We start from the raw sequence: 24,773 nt of genomic DNA, 5'->3' as shown, positions 1-24,773 counted from the left end.
AAAGTTACACAGGGAACTACCCACTCCACGGAACATTGGAATATTGTCAAACCTTTGCCAATGGAGCAAAAACACAAATATTCCCCTGTTCCAGGAACAAAAATGGAAATACTATGCCTCAGAAATGCTAAGTTAACACTCCACTAATCCATTCTGATTAGCCTTTTTTAGCAAATTGGATGGGACCTCTCTATTCTTGCCTTGTTAGTGTTTAAGTTCTCTGTAGCAGCCACACAAGGATCAAATGGGAAGGATTTATCTGTAAAACATTACAAATAGTTTAGATACACATTCACTGGTTTAACTATTTTTTTTCTTGGCACAAATTTAGTACCAAATCAGTCTTTGCTGGGTCTCCCTGGCTTCATTTTCCCTTGGCACTATCTCTAGAAATCCAGTTTGTATTCCATGTTTCTCTCCAGTCTCTTGTCTTAGATTCATACCACAAGGTGTTCCCTAGCCCAGTGGTACTCAGACTTTTAGGTTCCATTTATCAATAAAACAGACCCCCCCAAAAAAACAAACAAACAAACAAAAAACAATGACACAAAAATCTTGGGGACCTATATGGGGTGCCTAATATTTTGCTAAATAAGAATATTTTTGAAAATTGCTGTTTCTTATTGCCATCATTTTAAAAGAAAGGGCATTTTAACATCAAGCAGATAGGAGAGAGTCTCAGGATAAAAACAGTCCTTTATATTAAAAAAGTTTAGCCTTATGAAGAAACTACGTTGTTAGTTACCTTTCTCATTTCCTGGAGGACTGGGCTCTAGAGGCTGAGTTGAAACTTCAAGGCTCCTTTAGTGCTGGCTCTTTCTTGGTTCTTTTTTTTTTTGCCCTTGATATCTCTAACAGCATCCCTTGGATATGCACAGCTATGAATTCCTTGTGTCCTAAGGCCACCTGGCCCAGCTGTAGGTCCTTTCATCCTTTAGCCTTCTCACATTGCTCTTTTCATACCTCCACTGAAGGCTTCATAAAACACACCTGCACATTAAAAGCTAATCATCAACTTACCCTAGGATTTCCTCAGTGCCTTTCCTTTAACATACAATTAAGCTAGTTAAATTGCACATTTTACATTTTAACATAAATATTGTCCCCATCAAGTTTTCAATAAAATGGAATTGAGACTATTAGGAAAAATCGTGAAAATTAATAACTTTAGACCAATGCAGCAAACATTTGCTTAGTGCCTACTATGTGTCAGGCATTGGATTATGATGATTAATAATAAAACACGTTCTTTGTCCTATAAGCAGGTTTATTGGAGAGGCAATATATAAGCTGAGGGGTTATCTTAACCTGGTGTTCGTGGGATGGTTGGGCTGGGGAGAGGGAGTGGTCACTGACATGGTAACCTAAAATTAGGGCATGGGAAGTGGACTTGGCCCAGTGGTTTGGGCGTCCGTCTACCACATGGGAGGTCCGCGGTTCAAACCCCGGGCTTCCTTGACCCGTGTGGAGCTGGCCCATGCGCAGTGCTGATGCGCGCAAGGAGTGCCATGCCACGCGGGGGTATCCCCCGCAAAGGGGAGCCCCATGTGCAAGGAGTGCGCCCCGTAAAGAGAGCCACCCCGCGCGAAAGCGCAGCCTGCACAGGAATGGCGCCACACACACACACAGAGCTGACACAGCAAGATGACACAACAAAAAGAAACACAGATTCCCGGTGCCACTGATAAGGATAGAAGTGGTCAAAGAAGAACACACAGCGAAAGGACACAGAGAGCAGACAACTGGGGAGGCAGGGGGGAGAGAAATAAATAATAAATAAATAAAATAAAATTAGGGCATATGTGCATTTTTCTGGAAAGAAGATTCATTACTTTCATTAGATTCTCAGTTGAGCCAAGATCTCCAAAAGAAAAGGAAATATTGTAAACAGAATTTAATACACTAGAAAAATTGCCTTAATGAAATATGGCTGATATTATGGGTGAACAAAGAATAGAGCACAATTTCTTCTTGGAGGAACAAATAAGGTTTCATTGATCAGAATCTTGAAGGAAGATGGGAGATGGGAAGGACATTCCAGTAGAAAGACTACATGTACAAAAGCATGGGCTCTGGAAAAATAAATGTGTGTTTGGGAAAAAATTAAGTGTGATGGGCATGGAGCTCAAGGGGAAACATGGAAGTTGCAGCTTAAGAAATATACAGGGCTAGAGAGTGGCAAACTTTGAAAACTATGTGGATCACAGAGAACCAGCAGCAATCTTTAAAGATAGGTATTTACACAGTTTTGTGAAGTATATAAACATTTCTCATAGGAGGTCTCTTCTATTCCTGCCGTGCTAAGGGGGTGACTTGGCTGATAAGGTTTTCTATTCCTAATAAAGGGCACAGAAGGCTGAAAAAGTTTGAAAAACAGAAATCTAGGACCCAACCCAGCTCATGGCAAAATTCTGAAAAGTAAAATCTGCCCTTCCCTTTTCCTTCTTCTGTTCTCTCTTTTATCCTCTCCTCTTCACGTGTCCAGAAGAATCTTTTTGCTTTCCATCTTCCAGAGGGCTAAAGTGATGGAATTAGGGAAGTGGATTTGGCTTACCTGATATAGTGTCTGCCTACCACATAGGAGGTGGACCTCCTGACCCGTGTGGAGCTGGCCTATGCTCAGTGCTGATGTGTGCAAGGAGTGCCGTGCCACACAGGGGTGTCCCCCGTGTAGGGGAGCCCCATGCAGAAGGAGTGCACCCCATAAGAAGAGCTGCCTGCTCAGGAGTAGCGCCACACACACGAAGAGCTGATGCAGCAAGATGACACAACAAAAAAGAGATGTAATTTCCCAGTGCTACTGACAAGAATACAAGTGGACACAGAAGAACACACGGCGAATGGATGCAGAGTGCAGACAACTGGGGTGGGGGGGAAGGGGAGAGAAATAAATAAAATAAATATTTTAAAAAATGAAAAAAAATAGATGGAACTGGAAGGGACCTCAGAAGTCGTTTTGGTCCTTTCCTTATTTTACAGGCTTGGAAATAGAGCAAGGAGGAAATGATTTGCTTTCCTAATTTCCCTTCCATCTCTGGTCCATACCACTGTGTTGGCTGCAAGTTTTTGTGCATGGATCTGAGTGTGAGGCTTTTCCTCCTTCTCTAGCAAACTTTATTGTTGAAGTACTTCATGATCTGGTCCTGGGCCTTTTTCCCTTCTCACACTTTTCTGAGGAAATCTCATGAACTCTTTAAGATTGGCTTTAAATAACATCTATATACCAAAAGTTTGTATCCTCACTCCAGGTTTTCTTTCTAAGCCCCAAACCTTTTAACTGGCTATGGAGCATTTCCATCTGAAACCTGGCCTGTCCAAAGATAAATATATGATCTTTCCCCATCCCCACAAATCTCCTCTAGTATTCCCTATCCTAGAAAACAGCACCTCCTCTGACCAACCGTTTCAAAGTAGGCAGCATCCTTAATACCTTCTCCTTCATGACCTTGCCCCCCCAAACCAATAGCCGGACTTCTTATTTTACCTCCTAAAATATCTTAATTTTGCCCACTTCTTCTGTCTTCACTGCCATTATATTAGACTATGTCATCATCTCTTTTTTGTTTTAAAAAATGCTCTTTATACTTCAGTGACAAAAGCAAATTCCCTTTATATTTGAGAGATACTGAGTATTACGTAAGAATATATGTAATTCACAACCCCTAGAACACAGTATTACCTCAAAATAAGAATCACCAGTTTATTTTCTACATGCAACACTTATTTCCTTATTTATCAGGCAATATCTTAAAAATCTTACTTGTACACCATTGTTCATAGCATTATTCACAGTAACCATATAGTGGAAACAACCCAAATGTCCAACAACAGATGAATGGATAAAAATGTGTTATGTACAGGAAGGAAGGAGGGCCCAACAGTGGGCTCCTGATACTAATGGCTATGCTTGTGAGCCTATACACCTGCAATAAGAATAAGGCCTAGAGTAGTATTGTGCCTGGGAGTTTCCTCCTGACAGCCTTCATGTTACTCAAATGTGGCCACTCTCGAAGCCAAACTCAGCATGTAGATGCAGTGCATTCCCCCCAGCGTGGGACATGACACCCGGGGATGAGCCTCCCTAGCACCGAGGGATCACTATACTACCACATACCAGCTGAAGATGCAACTAGAAAATGACCTTGAATTAAAGGTTCAGTGTGGATCAGCAGAATATCCCTGTCACATATAATAACATGACTTTAAAATGCTGTTTGACCTAATATAAGGGGGAAATGGAAAGAAGAAATGAGTTTATATGGCTACGAGTCTCTAAAAAAGAGTCTGGAGGTTGTCAGAAGGAATGCCCTTATGTACAACTGAGCAGAGTCTAAGAGACAGATAAAGTAGATACAACCCCAGGTATTGGTTCTTTTGAGGGATAAAGAGACCCACAGGTTCTATGGTCATGGCAGATGGGGTTCACTGCCATGTCAGATGGCCCTTCTTTGGAGCTGGTGTTTCTGCGTAATGGAACTGGACTCAGATGGGATCTCTTTTCACAAGACTTTCATGCTACTTTACTGGAATTGTAGCTGGTGCTGGGGTTTAAGATATATTTAGGGGATTTGAATCTCTGGACTGACAATATGATACCCAGGCCCAGAGCCTCAACAGACTTCAGCTCCTACACTCTGATTTATTGGACTTACCCCACTCAGCTAACATGGAGTTGAAGAAGGTCAACCACCACACCATGGAGCCTAGAGTGTCTACAACTGAAAGCAGGAGGAGTGCATCCAGTATCCATGTGGAATCTAAGCCCCCACTTGACATAGATGTGCAATGGACACAACCAATCCAATGTCCGCAGAGAAAATGTGGCATGGGTGTGGGAAGGGTGGCCATGGTGGCTGCTGGGTGCAGGGAATGGGAGGAAGAGATGAGATGGGGAGGCGTTTTCGGGACATGGAGTTGTCCTAGGTGGTGCATCACGGACAATTATGGGACATTGTGGATCCCCCCAGGGCCCACTGGATGGAGTGTGGCCACACTGGAAGAGTGTGGGCTATGATGTGGACCGTTGACTATGGGGTGCAGTGATGCTCAGAGATGTGCTTGCCAGGTACAGTGAATGTGTCGTGATGGTGGGAGAGAGTGTTGCTGTGGGGGGAGTAGGGGGTGGGGGCGGTGGGGTTGAATGGGACCTCATATTTTTTTAATGTAATATTTTAAAAAATAAAATAAAATAGAGTTCCTTCTTATCAGAAAAAAAAAAAAGAAAACCTTGGCACACAGAAAAAAAATGTGTTATGTAAATACAATGGAATATTACTCAGCTGTGAAAAGGAATGCTACAACATGGGTGGAACCTTGAAGACTTCATGTTGTGTCAAATGAGCCAGACACAAAAGGGCAAATACTGTGAAATTCCCACTTATTTGTTTGGGATGATGGAAAAATTGTGGTAATGGTAGCACAATTTTGTGAATGTAATACCACATAAGTGTACAGTTAAAAATGGTTAAAATGGAGTATTCTTTGCTCTTACCACAATAAATAATAAACACTTATATATCCCATTTCTGATCCTGAACTACAGGTAAGTTAATCAAGGTGCTGCCTGCCAACAATCAGACTTAACTGTCACCAGACTCACTGCCCCAGTTATTTTTCTGGTTAGCTCTGCTCAGGTCTTCCTGTTCTGGCCCCTGCCAACACGACACAGCATGGTTAAACCAAGAGGGTTTTAGAGAAAGCACAGAAACATCCTGAGCCAGGAGAATAAACACTAATCAAAGACAAGCATCAATGTTCCCATGGGACAACGTGACCCTCAGACTGAACACTGGACCTTCAGTCAAGTCTAGCCAAGTGCCTTTTTAAAAAGCTTTATTTAAAGGTCTTTATAGAGCAACTTTTTGGCTCCAGATCCAGCTGTTAGGGAAACCTTTTTTGCAGTAGGGACTTGTTGGGGCATGGCAGGCAACTCTGGCTTCCCCCACTTTTGCTCTGAGATAGGAGTGGTGGGTAGGATCTCATCTTTGGGTTCCACGATGCTCACACGACTGGGCAGGGGCTTCTTAGGACCAGTCTTACCTCTTGTGTCCCAGGGCAGCATGATCTCCACTTTGAGCCCAGTACACCCTGTCTGAGCAGCACATGATGAGCAGTGGTAACAACATAGTAGTTAACAGGGTCTCCACTGTAGATCATTTGGCCATCCACAAACTTCATAAATTTAGCCCTCTGTCCTCAGAGGTTCCCAGACACCATGAACTTGTAGCTCTTGGCTCTATACTCCATAATGAATCGCAGCATACCATAGCAGGTCCTCCTTACAGCAAGCCCTCCTAGGAGTTTGTAATGCAGAGACTCTACCTAGGCAATAGTACACAGACTTCTTGTGGCCACCTCTTCAGCAAAAAGTTCTACATTCAGGGAAGCCAAACCTCTTCTGAACTATAGCAGTGAATTCCTGGATCTGCCGGCCTTCCTCACTAAAAACATTCTGCATCCTGGTGGCCAGAATAATGATTTCTGTCCTGGTTGGTGTTAACTCTAACCTCAACTCCGGAATAGCCATCTTCAGCTAGCTCCCGAGTTAGAAACTTGTTCAGTTCAGCTTTGAAGATGCCATTAGCAGCAAACTCTCGGAAATTTGAAGCACCATCTTACCACAGTGCACAGCTGAAAGGAAAGGCCATCTTACCTTTTGTGTGTGTGTGTGTGTGGGGGGTATTATGACATGATTATATTGTTATAAATGATTTTAGTTTCTGTATTAGGTACATTTTTTTTTAGATAACCATAATTATCTTTTGCTGGTATTTATTGCAATACTCTTCTAGCTCATAATCAACTTTCTTCCCCCTTAATCCATTTCCCACCCTGTCACCAGAGTGAACTTCTTTGAAAAACCTGAGCTGGTTACTCTCCTATTTAACCCTCTACTAGCTGATCAGGGTAGGGTAAAGACTAAATTCTGCAGTTTTTCCTTTCTGATCAATTATCCTGTTTCATCTGGTGTCACCTTCCCTCTCATTTTAAGCCAGTTATGCTGACCTTTTTTCAGTTCCACATCATTGCCATAGTCCTTCCTCATTCAGGGCCTTTGCACATCTTGTTCCCTGGCTTCCCTTCCCTCCTTGTCTGGCCAATTTCCGGTCATCTTTCAAGACAGGGAAAGTAAGGCTCCTCTAACTGGGCTAGATCTGTCTATACTTCCTCATTGCACTTTTCACAACTATAATTAATTGTTCATGTGAGTAATTATTTGCTTACTGTCAGTTTCACTGATTAGTCAATAAGATTCACGCTGAAAGTGACTTGTCTTAAGACACTCTCCCCAACTTTTAGCTTATTTCCTAGATCTCAATAAATACTTGTTGAAAGAGGGATCGAATGCTTCATTCACCCAGTGGCAGAGCTGAAACTATAACACAACCCATTTCCAGTACATATTATTTCCTCCAAACTAAAAGGGGTCTGTCGTGTCTCCCCCCACCCCAGGTGATACCTCACATTCCAGACTTTCCTCTCTCTTTCCAGTGATAAAATATCAGTCTTGTGGGTTCTTTTTCTTTAGGGGCAAGTTAAAGGCAATCTGGTGAACTAATCCAGACATTACCCTTCCCCCAAGGGTGTCTGCATTTTAACTGGGAATACTCCTGGCAGAGACTAATCCCAAAGGAACTAATCAAAACTTCAGGCATCACAAAGATATTATTGGAAAGGGGATTTTCACTATCATTCCTTAATGGGGTTATAGGAAAGAATCTAAAATATGCCAGACATATTTTAGTGTCTGATCTTTTCTTATTTTCATAACGAACTTGTTAGGGACGTATTATCTCATGTATCAAACGAGGGAATTTTTTAGAGATCTTTAGTAATTTACCTAATGTGGCAAATCTGTTGGGGAGGTCACTATTTAGACCCTCTACCCAGGATATGGCTCTAATCATCTTTTTACAATACCATGCTGTCTCTCAGGATAAGTGTAGGCAACTGTTTACACAGTTTACAAGTCATGGGGTTAACTTTTTAGAAAGTCCTTCTAGGTTTCTGTATTCCCTTAGTGAGATATATGCTTTAAGACTTTACATTTTAGTGTCTGCTAAAAGTCTATTACTTTGGGTGCCTGATCTTATTCCTTCCCATCATAAATGTGATTATGGGCAGAAAAAAATGCTTTGAGCTCTTCCATGCAAAATGTGATGTAAAATCCAAGATACTGTTTTATTATTTTGCTACTGAGTTCACCAAAGTCTCCTGCATCTAGGGTGTGGATGATATCAGGTTGACATTTAATAGTGCATTATTTATCTATTGACTACTACTTGGCTATACAAAACTATTCAGAGATGGTCTGTCCTAGAATCAAATATTCCTGCATGGTTGAGTTTGCTCCTGATTAAAAATGCTTTGCTCATCCTTTGGGTTGCCTGTGGATTCTGGCTCCTAAATACAGGATTTCTCTCATGGGGGTGGAGAGACACCATTAAGTTCCTCTAGCTAGGGTCAGCTACACCTGGCTATTTAATAGCTTTGTGACCTTGGGCACTTAACCTTTCTTTCTCCAGTTGTAAAATCGGAGACTGATAGCTATTTGAAGAGTTGTTGAAAGCCTTTCAATGTGTTTGAAAGCACCTAACAAAGCTTGGCACAGCAGCAGATATTCAAATAGTGTTAATTTCCTTCCCCACATCAGGAGTATTCCCTTTTGAGATCCATAGATTTAGATTCTGTGGACTTCTTGAAAGCACATGTAAAATTTTGTCAACTGTGAGTTGTATTTTTCTTGGAAATAAAGTCATAGGGACCAGCAACTTCCCTAAAAAAGGAATGGAAGATTCTCCTCCCGGCGACGCTAAAAGTTGAAAATCTTTTGCAAGGGCCAGATTTTTTGTGGATGTTTTTGCCCCTCTGGGCACCCTTTTTGTTGCAGTCCGATAAGAGCAGAGAGTGGTCTAGTCCCGCTGAGGAACCTTTCTCTGGGTGTGGCCGCCATTAAATTTCCCTGAGGCCTCTGTGACCCCTCGTCCCAGTTCTCTCCCCAATAGGGGTGACAAGTCAAATGCATCTAAGAAGCAGATTTATTTTAACGTATCTAGGGCTCCGAGGACTACTCCCTCAGCTCTCGTAATTTTCTCATGCTTATTTACTCTCTCTGGGCGTTAGTCAAAATCTGCTGGCGACAAGCCATCCAGACCCACCCAGGCCCCAATCCCAAAGTGGTGGGGGCAGGGACGCAGCGCGCGTCGCTTCCGCTCCTCCCGCCCACCAGAGGGCGCCGCGGCCCTGCCACTTCCTTCCCGTGGTGCTTCGCGCGGGCCCTTCCGCGTGGGTGAGTGAATGTGAGAGTCAGCGCTCGCGCTGCTCGGAGTCTTTAGTTCGGCTGTGAGGGGCGGGCGCGCGCGTAAAGGCATAGAGACGGGCGTTGAGCGCTCTGGCTAGAGCGTCGCGGAGCCCGAGCCAGAGTCGCGCGTTGTGTCTCTGCTGCGTCCGCCGAGGCCCCGAGTGTCAGGGACAAAAGCCGCCGCCGTGCTGCCTGCTCCTGCCGCCGGGGCTCAGCCACCGCCGCCCTGAGGAGAGTCTGCCATCGTCGCCACCCGTGAGGATCCGAGAGCCATGTCGGCCAGCAGCCTCTTGGAGCAGGTACAAGCACGGCCCGCATGCCTCGGCCATTGTGTGCGGCGGGAGGGAGCCCAACTAGGCCTGGGCCCGCCGCCCCCGGCCGGGCCAAGCCGAAGCGGCGCCACTGACGGGCCGGGTTTCGGGCCTCTCAGCCTGGCCGCGCCCTTTCCCTCTAACTCAGCTCTTCTTCACCGCTTCTCCCCGTGCCTCGGAGCCCACTGGCGGCGCCGTGTTCTCCTCGCCTCATTGGGCCTCGTTTTCCTTCCTTGTTTCCTTTCCTTCCCTTTCCTTGAAGCCCGGGTCCCCCGCGTTTCCTCCCCCGGCCCCGCCGGCTCAGGGCTTTTCCCCGCCTCCGGTTTTCATCTTCTTCGTCACCATTCCTGAAGCTTTCCCTCTCCCCACACTTGCCCCTTTATTTCCTTCTCGTACCCTGGTTTAATTTGTCTTTTCCTTTATTCATGTCTTCCTTGGACAAATTGCTGCTCGGCACCGTTTCCTTCGCCCGCAGAGACCGAAAGGTCAAGGAAACAAAGGTGAGCCCAGCTGCGCTGGTGGCCCCGGGCCGGGCGGGGGACGCTGAGTTGTGGGGGCGGGGTCTCTTGGAAGCGCCCCAGGGAGAGGACCTTTCAGGAGCTGCCTACCTCGCAGGTGTCTCACACTTAAGTATTTGGCCCTTTCGGCGTGTTCTTGCAGCTGGCGGACAGCATTTTTCCTGAACAAGGAGTAATTCATTAAGGGTGGGGGTGGATTCGGTTTTGAAATGTCCCAGGTCCTTAGTTTCCTGTAAGTCTTAGAAGGCCTTTGTTTTTCATCCTCGTGGATCACACTCTGGAAGTACTCACATGTGATGGGGGGAGGGGAAGCGGGAGGCAATTGAAATCTGGAGGAGCCAATAAAATGATGTATTTGAGTAAAGGTGGATATTTTCACTACCGAATTTTGCTCGGCTTTCACTTTCATCTTTATCCTTTTGAAATTCAAGCTTATTTGTTCTCTTAACTAGTAAAGTTTTTCTTTATTTAGGTTAGGGTGTATTTGCTTAATTTGGGAGGAAAACTAGGATAGAGACATTCCTAATTTGGGTTTCTTCTTATAGTGCAAAATGGATCTGTACATCAAAAGGATGGATTAAATGATGATGATTTTGAACCTTACTTGAACCCACAGGCAAGGCCCGTGAGTAACCACTTATATGTCTGATCAAAGAGTTTAACATACTAGTTTTCTTTCTCTGCCCTATCTTAAATCTCATTTTTAGGGGTAACTTTCTTATTAAGTGTTATTATGTTATAAAACCGTTATTACAAATGTTAGAGACTGAAGATGCCATCTCTGCATTAGCAAACTGATTGTACTCTGAAACTGTAATACTTACAATATTTTACAGTATACTAATAGTAGCACTTAGTTTGTGTGATTGACTTCCCCTTACCAAGAATATAGTAGTGCTGCAAAATTTAAGAATACTTTCTGGTGTTAAATATACTGAATTCTATCAAAAACTTTCCTTTAGGAAAATTGGATTAAATATGTGATGGGAATATCTCTGCAAAACTGATACCTCCCCTTCCTTTGGTCATCAGTTAATGTATTCTTAAATTCTCAGAACAATTTTGGAGTTAGGGTTAAGTATTTTACCCTATTTTGAGTTAATCTGTGTACACCTATAGAGCCAGATTTGTTTACCTATGTGTTGACAAGTTAATGAGCTCTTAGATTACCTACTGACTTCTGTGAGGTTATTTGTGAGGTATAGGAGTTAAAAAGTGACATTAAAAGAACTTAAAATACTGGTCAGTACAAGCTAAAGTAAGCTCAAGAATGAATGAGGTTTTCATGTTGTAATGTGCCTTCTAATGTGATGAAGACTGGCTCATACAGTAATAAGGCTGTACGTGTAGAAACTTGTTTTTATTCAGTGGTTTTTTGTACTATCCTGGATCCCAAAGACAGTCACAAAGTCAAAGCTAAGAAATGTAACTACTCAGATTAGCAGACTAAAAGTGAAGTTGAAAATATACCTTACAAAATAGCCTTAAAGAACAAGAAGCACATTGATCATTTACATAAATTCTGAACATTATGCTGTGTAAATTCTAGTTGGTAGTCTTTAAAAACTCGACAATTAGTTAGTGCATGGCCATATTTGGATTTGATTCTTACATGAAACTTTTAGATCTCCTGTGTAAAATACTTCATATTGAAATTTTAGAAACCCACTTAAGTGATTGGAAAAAATTTTCACAGAAGATAACCAGTTGATCAGGAAAAGTGAGGAAGGAAATAGGGGAATGAACTGTTAATAGGTTGCTGCAGTTGAAGTAGTTTGCTTACATAATCACAACAGGGATAGTGGGGAGCAATTAGAAACAGAATTCTAAGTAGTTGTAAGACATTGTGTAATTCAGATTTTTGTACTCAGCATGTGGGAGTCTGCCAGTTCAGGTGTAGGTATTCAGTTATATCTTGGCAAAATCTGTGATATTAAATGCATTTGGTTTTTCTCCATTAATCCAAAGCTTAAATGTCTTTGTTGTTTTAAACAAAATTTTAAGAAAGTATGTCTTGGTTGACTAGAGGAAGAAGGTAACCTAATAATCTTTGTTCTTTATAGTTAATCATCAAGACTCTTCTAATAAAATTTTATAGTATCTTCTGTTGGGATAGTATTTCAGGCTTAATCTTTTAATTATAAAGAATTTCTTATACATAAGGGAATATTTGGGTCTGTTAAAATTTTAATACTGTCTTTAAGAAACAGACTTTTCTTAAACTTGAGAGGGTTTGTGTGAAAAGATTTGACTAATGATTAAGGAAAAAACCTAAGTTGTCAGAAAAGCACCACCTTTTTATCAAACTGCATTAGTTCTAATATTTAGTTTGAAGAGATGTGTTTAATTGACTAGGGAGAAGTATGATTGTCCTTGGAAATTCATGCTTAGGGCTTAAGATAGTCATGGTTATCCAAGTCTTTTAATTTAGGTTAATTTAATAGTTCTTAGATTACCAGAACTATTTTGGAGTTAGGGTAAAGCATCCTGAGTTGAGCTGCATTTACATCTGTACAGACCAACTTTGTATACCTCTGGCTTCTCACTTAAGGGACTATTCTATGAGCTATAGGATTTACAAAAACAATTGAAATATTGTTTACAAATTAAAGTAAGATCAAGAATGATTGAAGTTTCTGCCATGTAATCTGTCCTAATGAAGACTAGTTGTATATTCCTGTATAATGTTAATCTGTAGGATGATTTTTTAATAAGTTACAAAATATACAATGTTTGTAGAATTATACTTTGCTATTTCTAATGGAAAAGTTAGTTGTGCATTTCAGTTTACAGTCATTAAGTTTATAGGTGAAGCAGAACAGGTAGCAACTTTTTCCCCAGCTTTAAATCCTCTAGAAGCCATTGTGCATTTCCTCTTCAGATTTTAATTAAATGGTGGCATCTATTGATGCTCTCAGGTGGTTTGTTGAGAAGGTGACACTAAACTGGGTGTAGTGAACCCTGCGTTTTGGTTTTATAGATGAAGATTGACTATAGAGATATTTGAGCAAGAATGAAATTTCCAGGTTTCTGTTTCATTTTTCTTGTTTGAACTATTATAGTGCATTTTAGCAGGACACACTTTTAAGCACTTCTCCATTCTGCCAAAATTCCCCTTCCTTCATTCAAAAGATGCTGATTTTAATTGAAAGCATCATCACTTCTATGGAGCAGTATTTATACTGTTGGTAAAATTCCAAATTCTGTTTTTTCTGAATTACAGTGCTGAACCTAAGGTTCATATTTACTGTAAATATCAGTTTGACTTTAAACATTTCAATCATTAAGCCAAGATTTTTAAAAATATAAAAATGCTAGAGAGTTTATGGGAAGACACCATCTGAAATGTGTTGCTCTCCATTATTGTAGTGATGGCTGAGATATTTGAGTTGTGTAGGTAAGTGGGGAAAGAATGTTTTGGTTTTTATTTTATTTTTGTGTTTTTGATTTATGTGCCTTTTTTTTTTTTTTCCCTCCACAGAACAATGCATATACTGCCATGTCAGACTCCTACTTACCCAGTTACTACAGTCCCTCCATTGGCTTCTCCTATTCTTTAGGAGAAGCTGCTTGGTCTACTGGGGGTGACACAGCCATGCCCTATCTAACTTCTTATGGACAACTGGGCAACGGAGAGCCCCACTTCCTACCAGATGCAATGTTTGGGCAACCAGGAGCCCTAGGTAGCACTCCATTTCTTGGTCAGCATGGTTTTAATTTCTTTCCCAGTGGGATTGACTTCTCAGCATGGGGAAATAACAGTTCTCAGGGACAGTCTACTCAGAGCTCTGGATATAGTAGCAATTATGCTTATGCACCTAGCTCCTTAGGTGGAGCCATGATTGATGGACAGTCAGCTTTTGCCAATGAGACCCTGAATAAGGCTCCTGGCATGAATACTATAGACCAAGGGATGGCAGCACTGAAGTTGGGTAGCACAGAAGTTGCAAGCAGTGTTCCAAAAGTGGTAGGTTCTGCTGTTGGTAGTGGGTCCATTACTAGTAACATTGTAGCTTCCAGTAGTTTGCCTCCAGCTACCATTGCTCCTCCCAAACCAGCCTCTTGGGCTGATATTGCTAGCAAGCCTGCAAAACAGCAACCCAAGCTGAAGACCAAGAATGGCATTGCAGGGTCGAGTCTTCCACCACCCCCAATAAAGCATAACATGGATATTGGAACTTGGGATAATAAGGGTCCTGTGACAAAAGCCCCCTCACAGGCTTTGGTTCAGAATATAGGTCAGCAGCCAACCCAGAGTTCTCCCCAGCCTGTAGGTCAGCAGGCTAACAACAGCCCACCAGTGGCTCAGGCGTCAGTAGGGCAACAGACGCAGCCCTTGCCCCCACCTCCACCACAACCTGCCCAGCTCTCAGTTCAGCAACAGGCAGCTCAACCAACCCGCTGGGTAGCACCTCGGAACCGTGGCAGTGGGTTTGGTCATAATGGGGTGGATGGTAATGGAGTAGGACAGTCTCAGGCCGGTTCTGGATCTTCTTCTTCAGAGCCCCACCCAGTGTTGGAGAAGCTGCGATCCATTAATAACTATAACCCCAAGGATTTTGACTGGAATCTGAAACATGGCCGGGTTTTCATCATTAAGAGCTACTCTGAGGACGATATCCACCGTTCCATTAAATACAATATTTGGTGCAGCACAGAGCATGGTAACAAGAGACTGGATGCTGCTTATCGCTCCATGAACGGGAAAGGCCCCGTTTACTTACTTTTTAGTGTCAACGGCAGTGGACACTTCTGTGGCGTTGCAGAAATGAAATCTGCTGTGGACTACAACACATGTGCAGGTGTGTGGTCCCAGGACAAATGGAAGGGTCGTTTTGACGTCCGGTGGATTTTTGTGAAGGACGTTCCCAATAGCCAACTGCGACACATTCGCCTAGAGAACAACGAGAATAAACCAGTGACCAACTCCAGGGACACTCAGGAAGTGCCTCTGGAAAAGGCTAAGCAGGTGTTGAAAATCATAGCCAGCTACAAGCACACCACTTCCATTTTTGATGACTTCTCACACTATGAGAAACGCCAAGAGGAAGAAGAAAGTGTTAAAAAGGTAATCAGTATACCATTAAGATTTTTTAGGGAAGGAGGAGGACTAGATAAGAGAGATATTAAAGTAAACCATTAATTGAAGAAACTCTTGTCTCAGTTAACAGTTGAAGGCTTGTGGAAATATAATTGATCTTAACTATTTGAAGGAATGAGGGAACATTAATGGAAATATGGGCTGTAATTGAAGGTAAAAGTGCAGAGAAACAAATTACATGATGTAGAAAGAGGTGAATATGTGAAGAATCTGAAAGGGATATGAAGGGAGTATTTGAAGTGGTAGAACCATGGAAATTATTGTAGGAAAAGATCAAGGCTATAAAATGGTAGGGAAAAACATAGAATTATTTTGGAATTAATCTTTGGCCTAACTGCATTACTTGTGGTTATTTTCAAGAGTTGATGTGTTACTAGCTCTGAAATCCTGTTTCTGCTTGCCTTTTCACAACTGGAGTGTTAGGCTGTTTTTCAGAATTTACTTCTTTGCTTCTATCCTTTGGGTTCAGCTTGCTTAATGATTTTTTTCAAAGCCTTCCCATTAGAAAACTTGTTTAATACATAAAAGTTCAGAAAAAAAAATTAGAAAAAATGGTTCTCTTGCTGTTAGTATTTTATTGAATTCTTGAAGCATCGCTCTCTACTGATTACTGAAAAATATTGGGCAGAATGATGGGAGAATGGATCTGTACCAAAAAGTTGAATTTATTTGAAAGAGTAGTGCTTCCTCTGTTGGTACTGAATGAAAGTAAACTTCAGAACCATAAGCGGGTGATTGAAAAAAAAACAGGTTGGGACAAGTAATGTATTAGCTAGGACTTAGACATAGTTAAAGAATAGGAAAGAAGTAGCTAAAAGATGGGAAAGGAAGGAGGAAATAGATCTGAATGTTTATGCTGGAACCCTGAGCCACTTAATCTCAAAAGTAAAACACAAAACCTAACAAGTTTATGTAAATATATTTTACTTAAATTTCTCATGAATTCATGGGGATCTTGTATAGTCTGATTTGAGGCATTCGTTTCGCTTCTATGAAATTTAATTCTTTTGTAAGCAGCTATAGGAGGAGGGCTCTTTGGAAGAGTCTCCCTCTACATAACATAGAACTCTGAGGTACAGTCATTCAACTTAGGCAGGACGATTGCCATCTTACCCAGTGTGAACTGGCAAATAAGAAATGGAAGATATATTTATCAATGATGCTAAAACATTGGGGATAGAATGCCAGATTATTGAAAAGTTGGCTGTCAGGAAAGTGTTCTTTTTTTTTGATAGTGCTTAAAACTCCCTTCTCCAAAATTTAACAGCTTAATTCTGTAGAAAAAGATCGATTGTTCTTTTGGTAGACATCTGAAGAACTCTAAAAATGTTTGCTCAGGCTCCTGTTTTTGGAGGAATGAATGGAGACCATGAACTTTTAGGCATCGTATAATGGCATAGCAGATTAAAGTATATGAGGGCACCTGGGTAATTAATTGGTTTAACCATTTGAAACGTGCTTAATATCTAGCCTATATTATGAATCTGCTTTCCTTCATCTTACAGAATTCTGTCCAAATCTTGTGTTTGAAAGCGGGAGGGCAAAGAGAGGAATTTTTTTTTAGGTATACACAGCACATATGTTAAGGATAAATTTGAGTTTAAAAATGAAGTAGCAGGGAGTGGATGTTGCTCAAGCAGTTGAGTGCCTACCTTCCAGTTGAGTGCCTACCTTCCACATGGGAGGTCCTCGGTTTGGTTTCCAGGGCCTCCTGGAAAAAAAACCAAGCAAACGGAAAAAACTAACTTGGGAAAGCTGATGTGGCTCAGTGGTTGAGCACCAGTTTCCCACATACAGGGTCCCACATTCAATCCCTGGCGCCTGGTACCTCAAAAAAAAAAAAGCAAGCAAATTTGAATAGTTAATTTATGTAAGCATCTAATCAAGTGTGTATTTGTATTAAATTTACTAGGTGACTTCAGTGAATAATTGAACTCCATAGATAGGTGTGTGATTCTTCAAGTTGAAGTTGAGTAGTCTTTTAATGTTTTCGTAGAGTAATAAAGCTTAAGATCTTTGTTTAATGGGCTTTTTTTTAATTTTTTTTTTTCAAAACCATTCTATAAAGCCTCTTGATTGCGTATCCTGATTGTTCTCAGGCTGATGAATAAACCACCAAAAAAAAAAAATGCTTTGATTATGCTTGTGTCAGATTACTTGGTTTACTTTTTCAAAAAAGAGCTGCTGGGGTTTCAGGAAGGTCCTTCCAGTTGCTTCTAAGCCTCTTTACCATTTTGGTCAGTATTGCCTTACTTTTCCTCTATTGCCCATTATTCTTCACGTCTGTATTTAACTGATTATAAGTTGTTCTTCTATTCTTTATTAGATCTCCAAGACTAAGCGAGTATAATGAAAATGGGATCAATAGCTCATGGTTAGATGCCCATACTGTGGAGTGTTTGTGTGCGTGCCTTTGTATTAGTGGGATTGAAAAATATCTTCGTGCCAAATGGTGATGGTAACTCAGTAAATCAATAGGGAAATGTTTTAAGAAACTTCATCCTGGAGATATTACGGCTGTTTGAAAATTCCATGATTGGGCATGATCTTGGTAGAACAAACTGCAGCAGAGTTACAGCCATTTTTTCTTCTATTGTTCTGTCTCATGATTTAATTCAAACTTAATATTGTGGAACCTTCAAGCATTGGATCTGGTTTGACTCTTGTGTCTAATTTTAGTAATATCTTGATAGTGAGGTTTTCTACTTGAGATACTATTTTATAACCTTTCTGCATTCATTTAGAATCTTTCCCCAATTGTTAAATATTCTTCTATGAGGTCACTTTTGATAGGTTCCATAGTATTCTATCATAGGTTTGTTGTGATTTACCAATCTTACTTGTTGCGATTGCAGTTTCTTTATAACTTTTTTCCAACAAAACAACACTGCAAAGAAGACTTTTTTATATAATTTTTTTTTTGGCCTAAAACAACATAAATTTTTCTCAGTTTTAGAGGCTAGAAATCTGAAATCAAGGTGTTGGCAAGGCCATACTCTGAAATAAGTATGGGAGAATCCTTCTTTGCCTCTTCTGGTGGTTTACTGTCAATCCTTGGTGTTCTTTGGCTTGCAGCTGCAGTATTTCAATCTCTGCTTCCTTTGTCACATGGTATTGTCCCTTCTAAGTGTTCATATCTGTTGTTTAGTAGTATTGCTAGGTCAAACGGTATGGATATGTGATTTTTGAAAGTCTTTGCTTTACAGTCTATAGCTCTGTGGACTTTTTCTTTATAAATTTTTTTTTGTTTAAGGAATTATTGTTCTGTTATCCAGAAGAAGGCAATAGTGAGTTAAGAACGTTTCCTTTTGACTAAATTTTGAAATAGTCTGGTAGAGAGGGAGAATTATTCCCTGAAATAGTGATCTAATAAACCTCATGGAAATATTTCCTTATTTTCCCCCCTATTTCTGGCTTTTTTTTAAACAGGTAAAAATCAAGGCGGAAGTAACCTCCCTGAGGGGATTAAGGACTGTAGTTCCCTAAAACCTAGCACAATTTTAGACTCAATCAGGCACTTGGTTAAATAATTTTTGTGAAATAACTGGAAAGCTAATGGAGAGTGAAGAGAAATACAGATGTGGAGAAGTGGTTATGGTGGCAATAGCTTAAGATTTGTATTTCTTTAATATTAAGTAGAAATGACATATTTTCCTAAATAACTCTAGAATTATTCCTAGTTTTTCAAAGCACAAGACCTAAAAATGGATTGAGTATTCACTAAGTTTTTAAAATTTTTAAATATATATATATATTTATTTGTCTCCCCTTGCCCGTCCTTCCCCCCCAAGTAGTCTGCTTTCTGTGTCCATTCGCTGTGTGTTCTTCTGTGTCCGCTTGTATTCTTGTCAGCGGCACCCGGAATCTGTGTCTCTTTTTGTTGCGTCATCTTGCTGAGTCAGCTCTCCATGTGTGCAGAGCCATTCTTGGGCAGGCTGCACTTTCTTTTGCGCTGAGTGGCTCTCCTTCCGGGGCGCACTCCTTTCGCATGGGGCTTCCCTACGCCAGGGACGCCCCTGTGTGGCATTGCACTGCTTGCACGCATCAGCACAGTGCGTGGGCCAGCTCATCACACAAGTCAGGAGTACCTGGGTTTGAACCTTGGACCTCCCATGTGGTAGGTGGACGCCTTATCCGTTGGGCCAAATCACTTCCCTCACAAAGTTTTGTCGTATTTTAGAATTGGGATGAAATTATTTATGTTTTCTTTGAACAATTTTTTTTAAGACTTATTTATTTATTTCTCTCCCTTCCCTCCCACCCCTGTTGTCTGTTCTCTGTGTCTATTTGCTGCATCTTCTTTGTGCGCTTCTGTTGTTGTCAGTGGCACAGGAATCTGTGTTTATGTTGCGTCATCTTGTTGTGTCAGCTCTCCATGTGTGTGGCGCCATTCCTGGGCAGGCTGCACTTTCTTTCGTGCTGGGCGGCTCTCCTTACGGGGCGCACTCCTTGCGCGTGGGTCTCCCGTACACGGGGGACACCCCTGCATGGCACGGCACTCCTTGCACGCATCAGCGCTGCCCACGGGCCAGCTCCACATGGGTCAAGGAGGCCCAGGGTTTGAACCGCGGTCCTCCCGTGTGGTAGACGGGCGCCCTAACCACTGGGCCAAGTCTGCCACCTGAACAACTTTTATTTGCTGTGTGCCAGTCACTACAGAGAAAGCAGGAGAGAATTTTCAGGGAGACTTACTTTACATTAGTAGCAAATAACAGTAGAAAGTGTTTTTTCAAGGTATGCATAGGGTGCCAGTTTGAAAGCTTGATAGAAATTGCCTAACCCAGCGTAAGGTGTGGGTGAGTTGGTCATTGAAGAATCCTGGAAGAAAGTGATCTTTAAATGGAGCCTTTCAGGATGTATGGAAGATTGCCAGAGGTGTTTTAGGTAAGGTAAACTTGGGTGCAAAAAGATCCAATCTTGTAACACAGCTTGGAAGAGGAAGTCCTGTACAGTTTAAGAACAAGTCTAATTTTGGTCTTTTTTTTTTTTTTTAAGATTTATTTTATTTCTCTCCCCTTTCCCTCACCCCTCTGTTGTCTGCTCTCTGTGTCCATTCGTCCGTCTTGTGCGTCTGCTTGCATTATTACCTGGCAGAACTGGGAAACCATGTCTGTCTTGTTGTGTCATCTTGCTGTGTCAGCTGTGTGTGTGTGCCGTGCCACTCCTGGGTAGGCTGTGCTTTTTTCACGCGGGGCGGCTCTCCTTGCGGGGCGTACTCCTTGTGGTGAGGCACTCCTACGTGGGGGCGCTCCTGCATGGCATGGCACTCTTCCTGCATGGCATGGCATTCCTTGCATGCTTCAGCACTGTGCATGGGCCATCTTACCACATGGGTCAGGAGGTCCTGGGGGTTGAACCCTGGACCCTCCAAATGGTAGACAGATGCTCTATCAGTTGAGCCACATTCGCTTCCCTAATTTTGGTCTTTTTTTTTTTAAAGATTTATTTATTTATTTAATTTCCCCCCCTCCCCCGGTTGTCTGTTCTTGGTGTCTATTTGCTGCGTCTTGTTTTTTTGTCGGCTTCTGTTGTCGTCAGCGGCGCGGGAAGTGTGGGCGGCGCCATTCCTGGGCAGGCTGCTCTTTCTTTTCACGCTGGGCGGCTCTCCTCACGGGTGCACTCCTTGCGCGTGGGGCTCCCCTACGCGGGGGACACCCTTGCGTGGCGCGGCACTCCTTGCGCGCATCAGCACTGCGCATGGCCAGCTCCACACGGGTCAAGGAGGCCCGGGGTTTGAACCGCGGACCTCCCATATGGTAGACGGACGCCCTAACCACTGGGCCAAAGTCCGTTTCCCTAATTTTGGTCTTAATGGACTGGATTTCCCAGAAGGGAGCTTGGGGAAAGGGGAAGTTAAATGAAATGTTTAAGTAATTAGTTTGATAAGTAAGGGATTTACTGAGACAAGTACACAGAATTGGTGAGGGGGAAAAATACTAGCCTTTAAAGGGATAAGGAGTAAAGTGCAATTTGAGTTAGGACAGAGGAGCTCCTTGTAACCTTTTGTAAAGAAGGCAATAGGTAACTTGCAGTAGTAGAAGTGAACCAGTACATGGCGATAACTTGGTATCTTTACTGAACACGTCTTTCCATAGTGTTTCGTTAATGTTACTGTAAATCACACAGATGTTATTTCTCATCATAATATGACTTTGTGAAGTATGGGGTGTTTAACTTAGAAGAGGCATTTTAAAGAGGTATATGATAGCTTTTTTCAGATGCTTCTAAAACTCTGGTGGCTTAATTCTCCATACAAAAAGACAGCACTAGAACGAGTGGATAGATTATAGGGAGGAAGATTGCTGTAAATACGTTCTTAGTTATAGAAAGGTTTCAAGTAAAGGCTAAAAGAACATTTATTAGGTATGTTGTAGAGGGGATTCACACATGGGGTAGCTTATTCTTATTGTAGACCAGAGAGTCCAATAATTGACCCTGTTAGCTGGGCCAGAATTACATCTAAGGTTCACGCAGAGGAATTGATGCTACTGAACACTGAATAGGTCTTTTTAGGAAGATCATTGTTTCTGTTCTTGGTTTCTTTTCTTTTTTAATATTTATTTTACTTTATTCCCTGCCCCTTGTTGTTTGTGCTTGCTGTCTGCTCCCAGCTCTGCGGCAGCACAGGCTGGCTTGCCCGATACCTCCTATTAAAAATAAATAAAATAGTATACCTAATCTGTCCCAGATTCTCTGGGAATTCATGCCTTTCTGGCCTCAAGTCTTGTCTTCTTACATGTAATAAATATTTAGATCAGGGAGTAGATGTAGCTCAAGTGGTTGAGCACCTGCTTCCCATGTACAAGGTCCCAAGTTTGATCCCCAGTACCTCCTAAAGAAAAAGTGAAAAAATAAAAAATAAAATATTTAGATCAGAAACTACAGAACAGGGAAGCAGATGTGACTTAAGAGATTGGCCTGCCGTCTACCATATAGGAGGCCCTGGGTTCAATTCCCATGGCCTCCTGGTGAAGGCAAGCTGGCCCGTGCCGCTGCAGAGCTAAGCCTACTCCGCAGTATGCTATTTTTTAAAAATAATAGTAAAAAAAAGTATCTTTGCTATATTAAAGACTTACTTGTTTAAAGAACCTTAGAAATGATTATTGAAGAGAAATGTTTCCATATATATGTATGTATGTATATATACACTTTTTTTTTTTTTCAGGTTTCCCAGTTTGGCCTAAGTGAAGTTTCTCCTTTATAAGGAGGTTGTGAACTAGTGAGTGGGCATCCTGTGCTTTGTTTTGTTTTGTTTTGTTTCATTTTGTTTTGTTTTGTTTTGTTTTGGAGAAACCTGGGATTGAACTTGAGGCCTTGTATATGGGAAGCAGGTGCTCAACTGCTTGAGCTACATCAGCTTCCCTGGGCATCCTGTTTTTTTTCAGGATGGCATTTTTTGGTAAATTTCTAAGACCATCTATGTCTACATCTGTCTTGGAGTTAAATTTATTTCTCTGTGCCAGAAAGTTTGAGAGCATTTTTGGTACATTACTCATCACCTTCACTGCTTTATAGATAGATAAAATGCCTCCTTCTGCAGCCTCTTCAAAGGAGGGAGGACTAGAAGAGAATTAGGGGAGTGGATGTAGCGTAAGTGGAGGAGCACCTGCTTCCCATGATCCCTGGTGCCTCCTAAAAACAAACAAGCAAATGGAAAAAACCAACTTATTAGGGAGCATATGTAGCTCAGTGGTTGAGCGCCTCCTTTCCATGTACAAGGCTCTGAGTTCAACTCTCTGTACCGCCTAGAAAACAAAAGAGAACTAGATGACACTAAATTTGGATCTCTTTGACCCATGCCCCTGGAATCCATCTTTCAACAGATGTTTGTGTTTAATTGCTGGGGTGGAAGAAATAAACAGGGTACCCTCTTTGCCTTAGGAGAACACAATTTAGGAAGACAACAAAATGGATAAAATATAGAATAAGAGCTGTTTTAGAGAAATGAAGAAATTCATTGGCTCTCTAGAGATGAGAGATAAATTTGGGGAAATTAAGGAAGGCTTCATAGAGAAGATAAACATTTGAACCATGACAGAAAGAATCAATAATATTAGAGTAATAAGCTCTCAAATGATAGCAGTATCTAGCACATACTGCACATAAAAATTTAGTTATCTCATCTAATGTATTCATATTCCGGATGAAGTAGGCCCAAGGTGTCATAGCTAATAAGTAGTGGTGTTGGTATTTCAAGTCTCTCCAGTGCTATGCTGGAGCTTGTTACTTGTGAGCAAAATGTTTAGCTTTCAAACACATCACATAAACTTAAAATTAAATACATGACATTAAAATGAATTTTAAATACTTTAAAATCAAAATGTTACAATTTATAATATAAATTACACTTAGATTACATAAAGTTGCAATTAAATACTGTTAAGTGTATTTACATCTGTTGTATCAGTTTATAATATTATGCTACTGTACTCTTGAACTTTATTCAGTAATATCACATTGGTGGTTTGAAATCAGCCATGTTATTTACACCATGGAAATTGGCAAATACTATCTACAAATCAAGGCTTGATTTGTTTTGCTGATTGTCTAGACTTAAAGTGATGGAGAAAATGTTAATGCAGGTTAAACTTAAAAATATGTCACATCTGTAGCTGTTTTTTTAATGAATAATCTAAAAATTTGAGAAAACATTCTTCCAGTGTTTAAAGACCAGCTCTGTCTTTAGGTTTATTTTTATTATTTTAAATTTTTTGTTTATTTCTCTTCCCTTCCCCTTGCCCCCCAGTTGTCTGCTCTCTGTGTCCATTTTTGCTGTGTGTTCTGTGTCCCCTTGTTTTCTTGTTAGCAGCACCTGAAATCTGTGTCTCTTTTGGTTGCGTCATCTTGCTGAGTCAGCTCTCCATGTGTGTGGGGCCACTCCTGGGCAGGCTGCACTTTTTTTTGCACGGGGCGGCTCTCCTTACGGGGTGCACTCCTTGCACGTGGGGCTCCCCTACGCGGGAGACACCCCTGCGTGGCACTGCACTCCTTGCAAACATCAGCGTACGCTTGGGTCAGCTCACCACACGGGTCAGAAGGCCCATGGGTTTTGAACCCTGGACCTCCCATATCGTAGGCAGATGCTCTGTCAGTTGACTCACTTCCCAAGCTCTGTCTTTAAATAAAACACTGGGCATCGACCACTGAGTACCATACTAGGAACTTTCATAGTCTTACTTCAATCCCCACAATTCTGTAAGGTAATTATCTGACTTAGCAAAAAAAGTTGCTCAGCTCATTGATGAACATGTTGAAGTTCTGACATATCTTTGTTTCACTTTCATCTTAGTCCTTAATGTAAATGAAATTATCAGCTCATACTCTTGTCGAAACTATACTTGGAGCCACTAAGTATGTCTAACTCCAAAGCTTATGGACCACTGTGTAGTTGATATGTGGAGTTTGCCAGATAGAAAAGTTGGGAGAAGGGCATTCTAGGAAGAGACAACATTATGTTAAAAAATTTGGTCTTGTGAAGGTTTATGGTATGTTATCAGAATGATGAGAAGATTAAGGTGGTATATAATCGAAAGTGATGAAGC

At 41.5% G+C, this 24,773-nt stretch overlaps 1 protein-coding gene and 1 pseudogene across 3 annotated transcripts in view; one reads left to right on the top strand and one right to left on the bottom strand.

Moving 5' to 3' along the window:
- Nucleotides 1-5,836: 5,836 nt before the first annotated feature.
- On the bottom strand, nucleotides 5,837-7,045 carry LOC101445139 (small ribosomal subunit protein uS3 pseudogene; annotated as a pseudogene).
- Nucleotides 7,046-9,264: 2,219 nt separating this feature from the next.
- YTHDF2 (YTH N6-methyladenosine RNA binding protein F2) overlaps nucleotides 9,265-24,773 on the top strand; it is a 30,145-nt gene continuing 14,636 nt past the window's right edge. The window contains exons 1-6 of one of the 3 annotated variants that reach the window (XM_071217600.1): nucleotides 9,265-9,600; nucleotides 10,088-10,112; nucleotides 10,676-10,755; nucleotides 13,612-13,813; nucleotides 14,633-15,198; nucleotides 22,397-22,450. In XM_071217600.1, the coding sequence (XP_071073701.1) occupies nucleotides 9,574-9,600; nucleotides 10,088-10,112; nucleotides 10,676-10,755; nucleotides 13,612-13,813; nucleotides 14,633-15,198; nucleotides 22,397-22,435 (939 nt within the window). In that variant the 5' untranslated portion in view covers nucleotides 9,265-9,573 and the 3' untranslated portion in view covers nucleotides 22,436-22,450. Of the gene's footprint in view, nucleotides 9,601-10,087; nucleotides 10,113-10,675; nucleotides 10,756-13,611; nucleotides 15,199-22,396; nucleotides 22,451-24,773 lie in introns of all 3 variants that reach the window. The other 2 variants (XM_071217599.1, XM_058304776.2) reach the window with 2 other exon arrangements.

The sequence above is a fragment of the Dasypus novemcinctus genome, chromosome 9 (genome assembly GCF_030445035.2).
Source record: "Dasypus novemcinctus isolate mDasNov1 chromosome 9, mDasNov1.1.hap2, whole genome shotgun sequence".
In the NCBI taxonomy this organism is placed as follows: Eukaryota; Metazoa; Chordata; class Mammalia; order Cingulata; family Dasypodidae; genus Dasypus; species Dasypus novemcinctus.
This window is presented reverse-complemented; position numbering and strand designations above follow the sequence as displayed.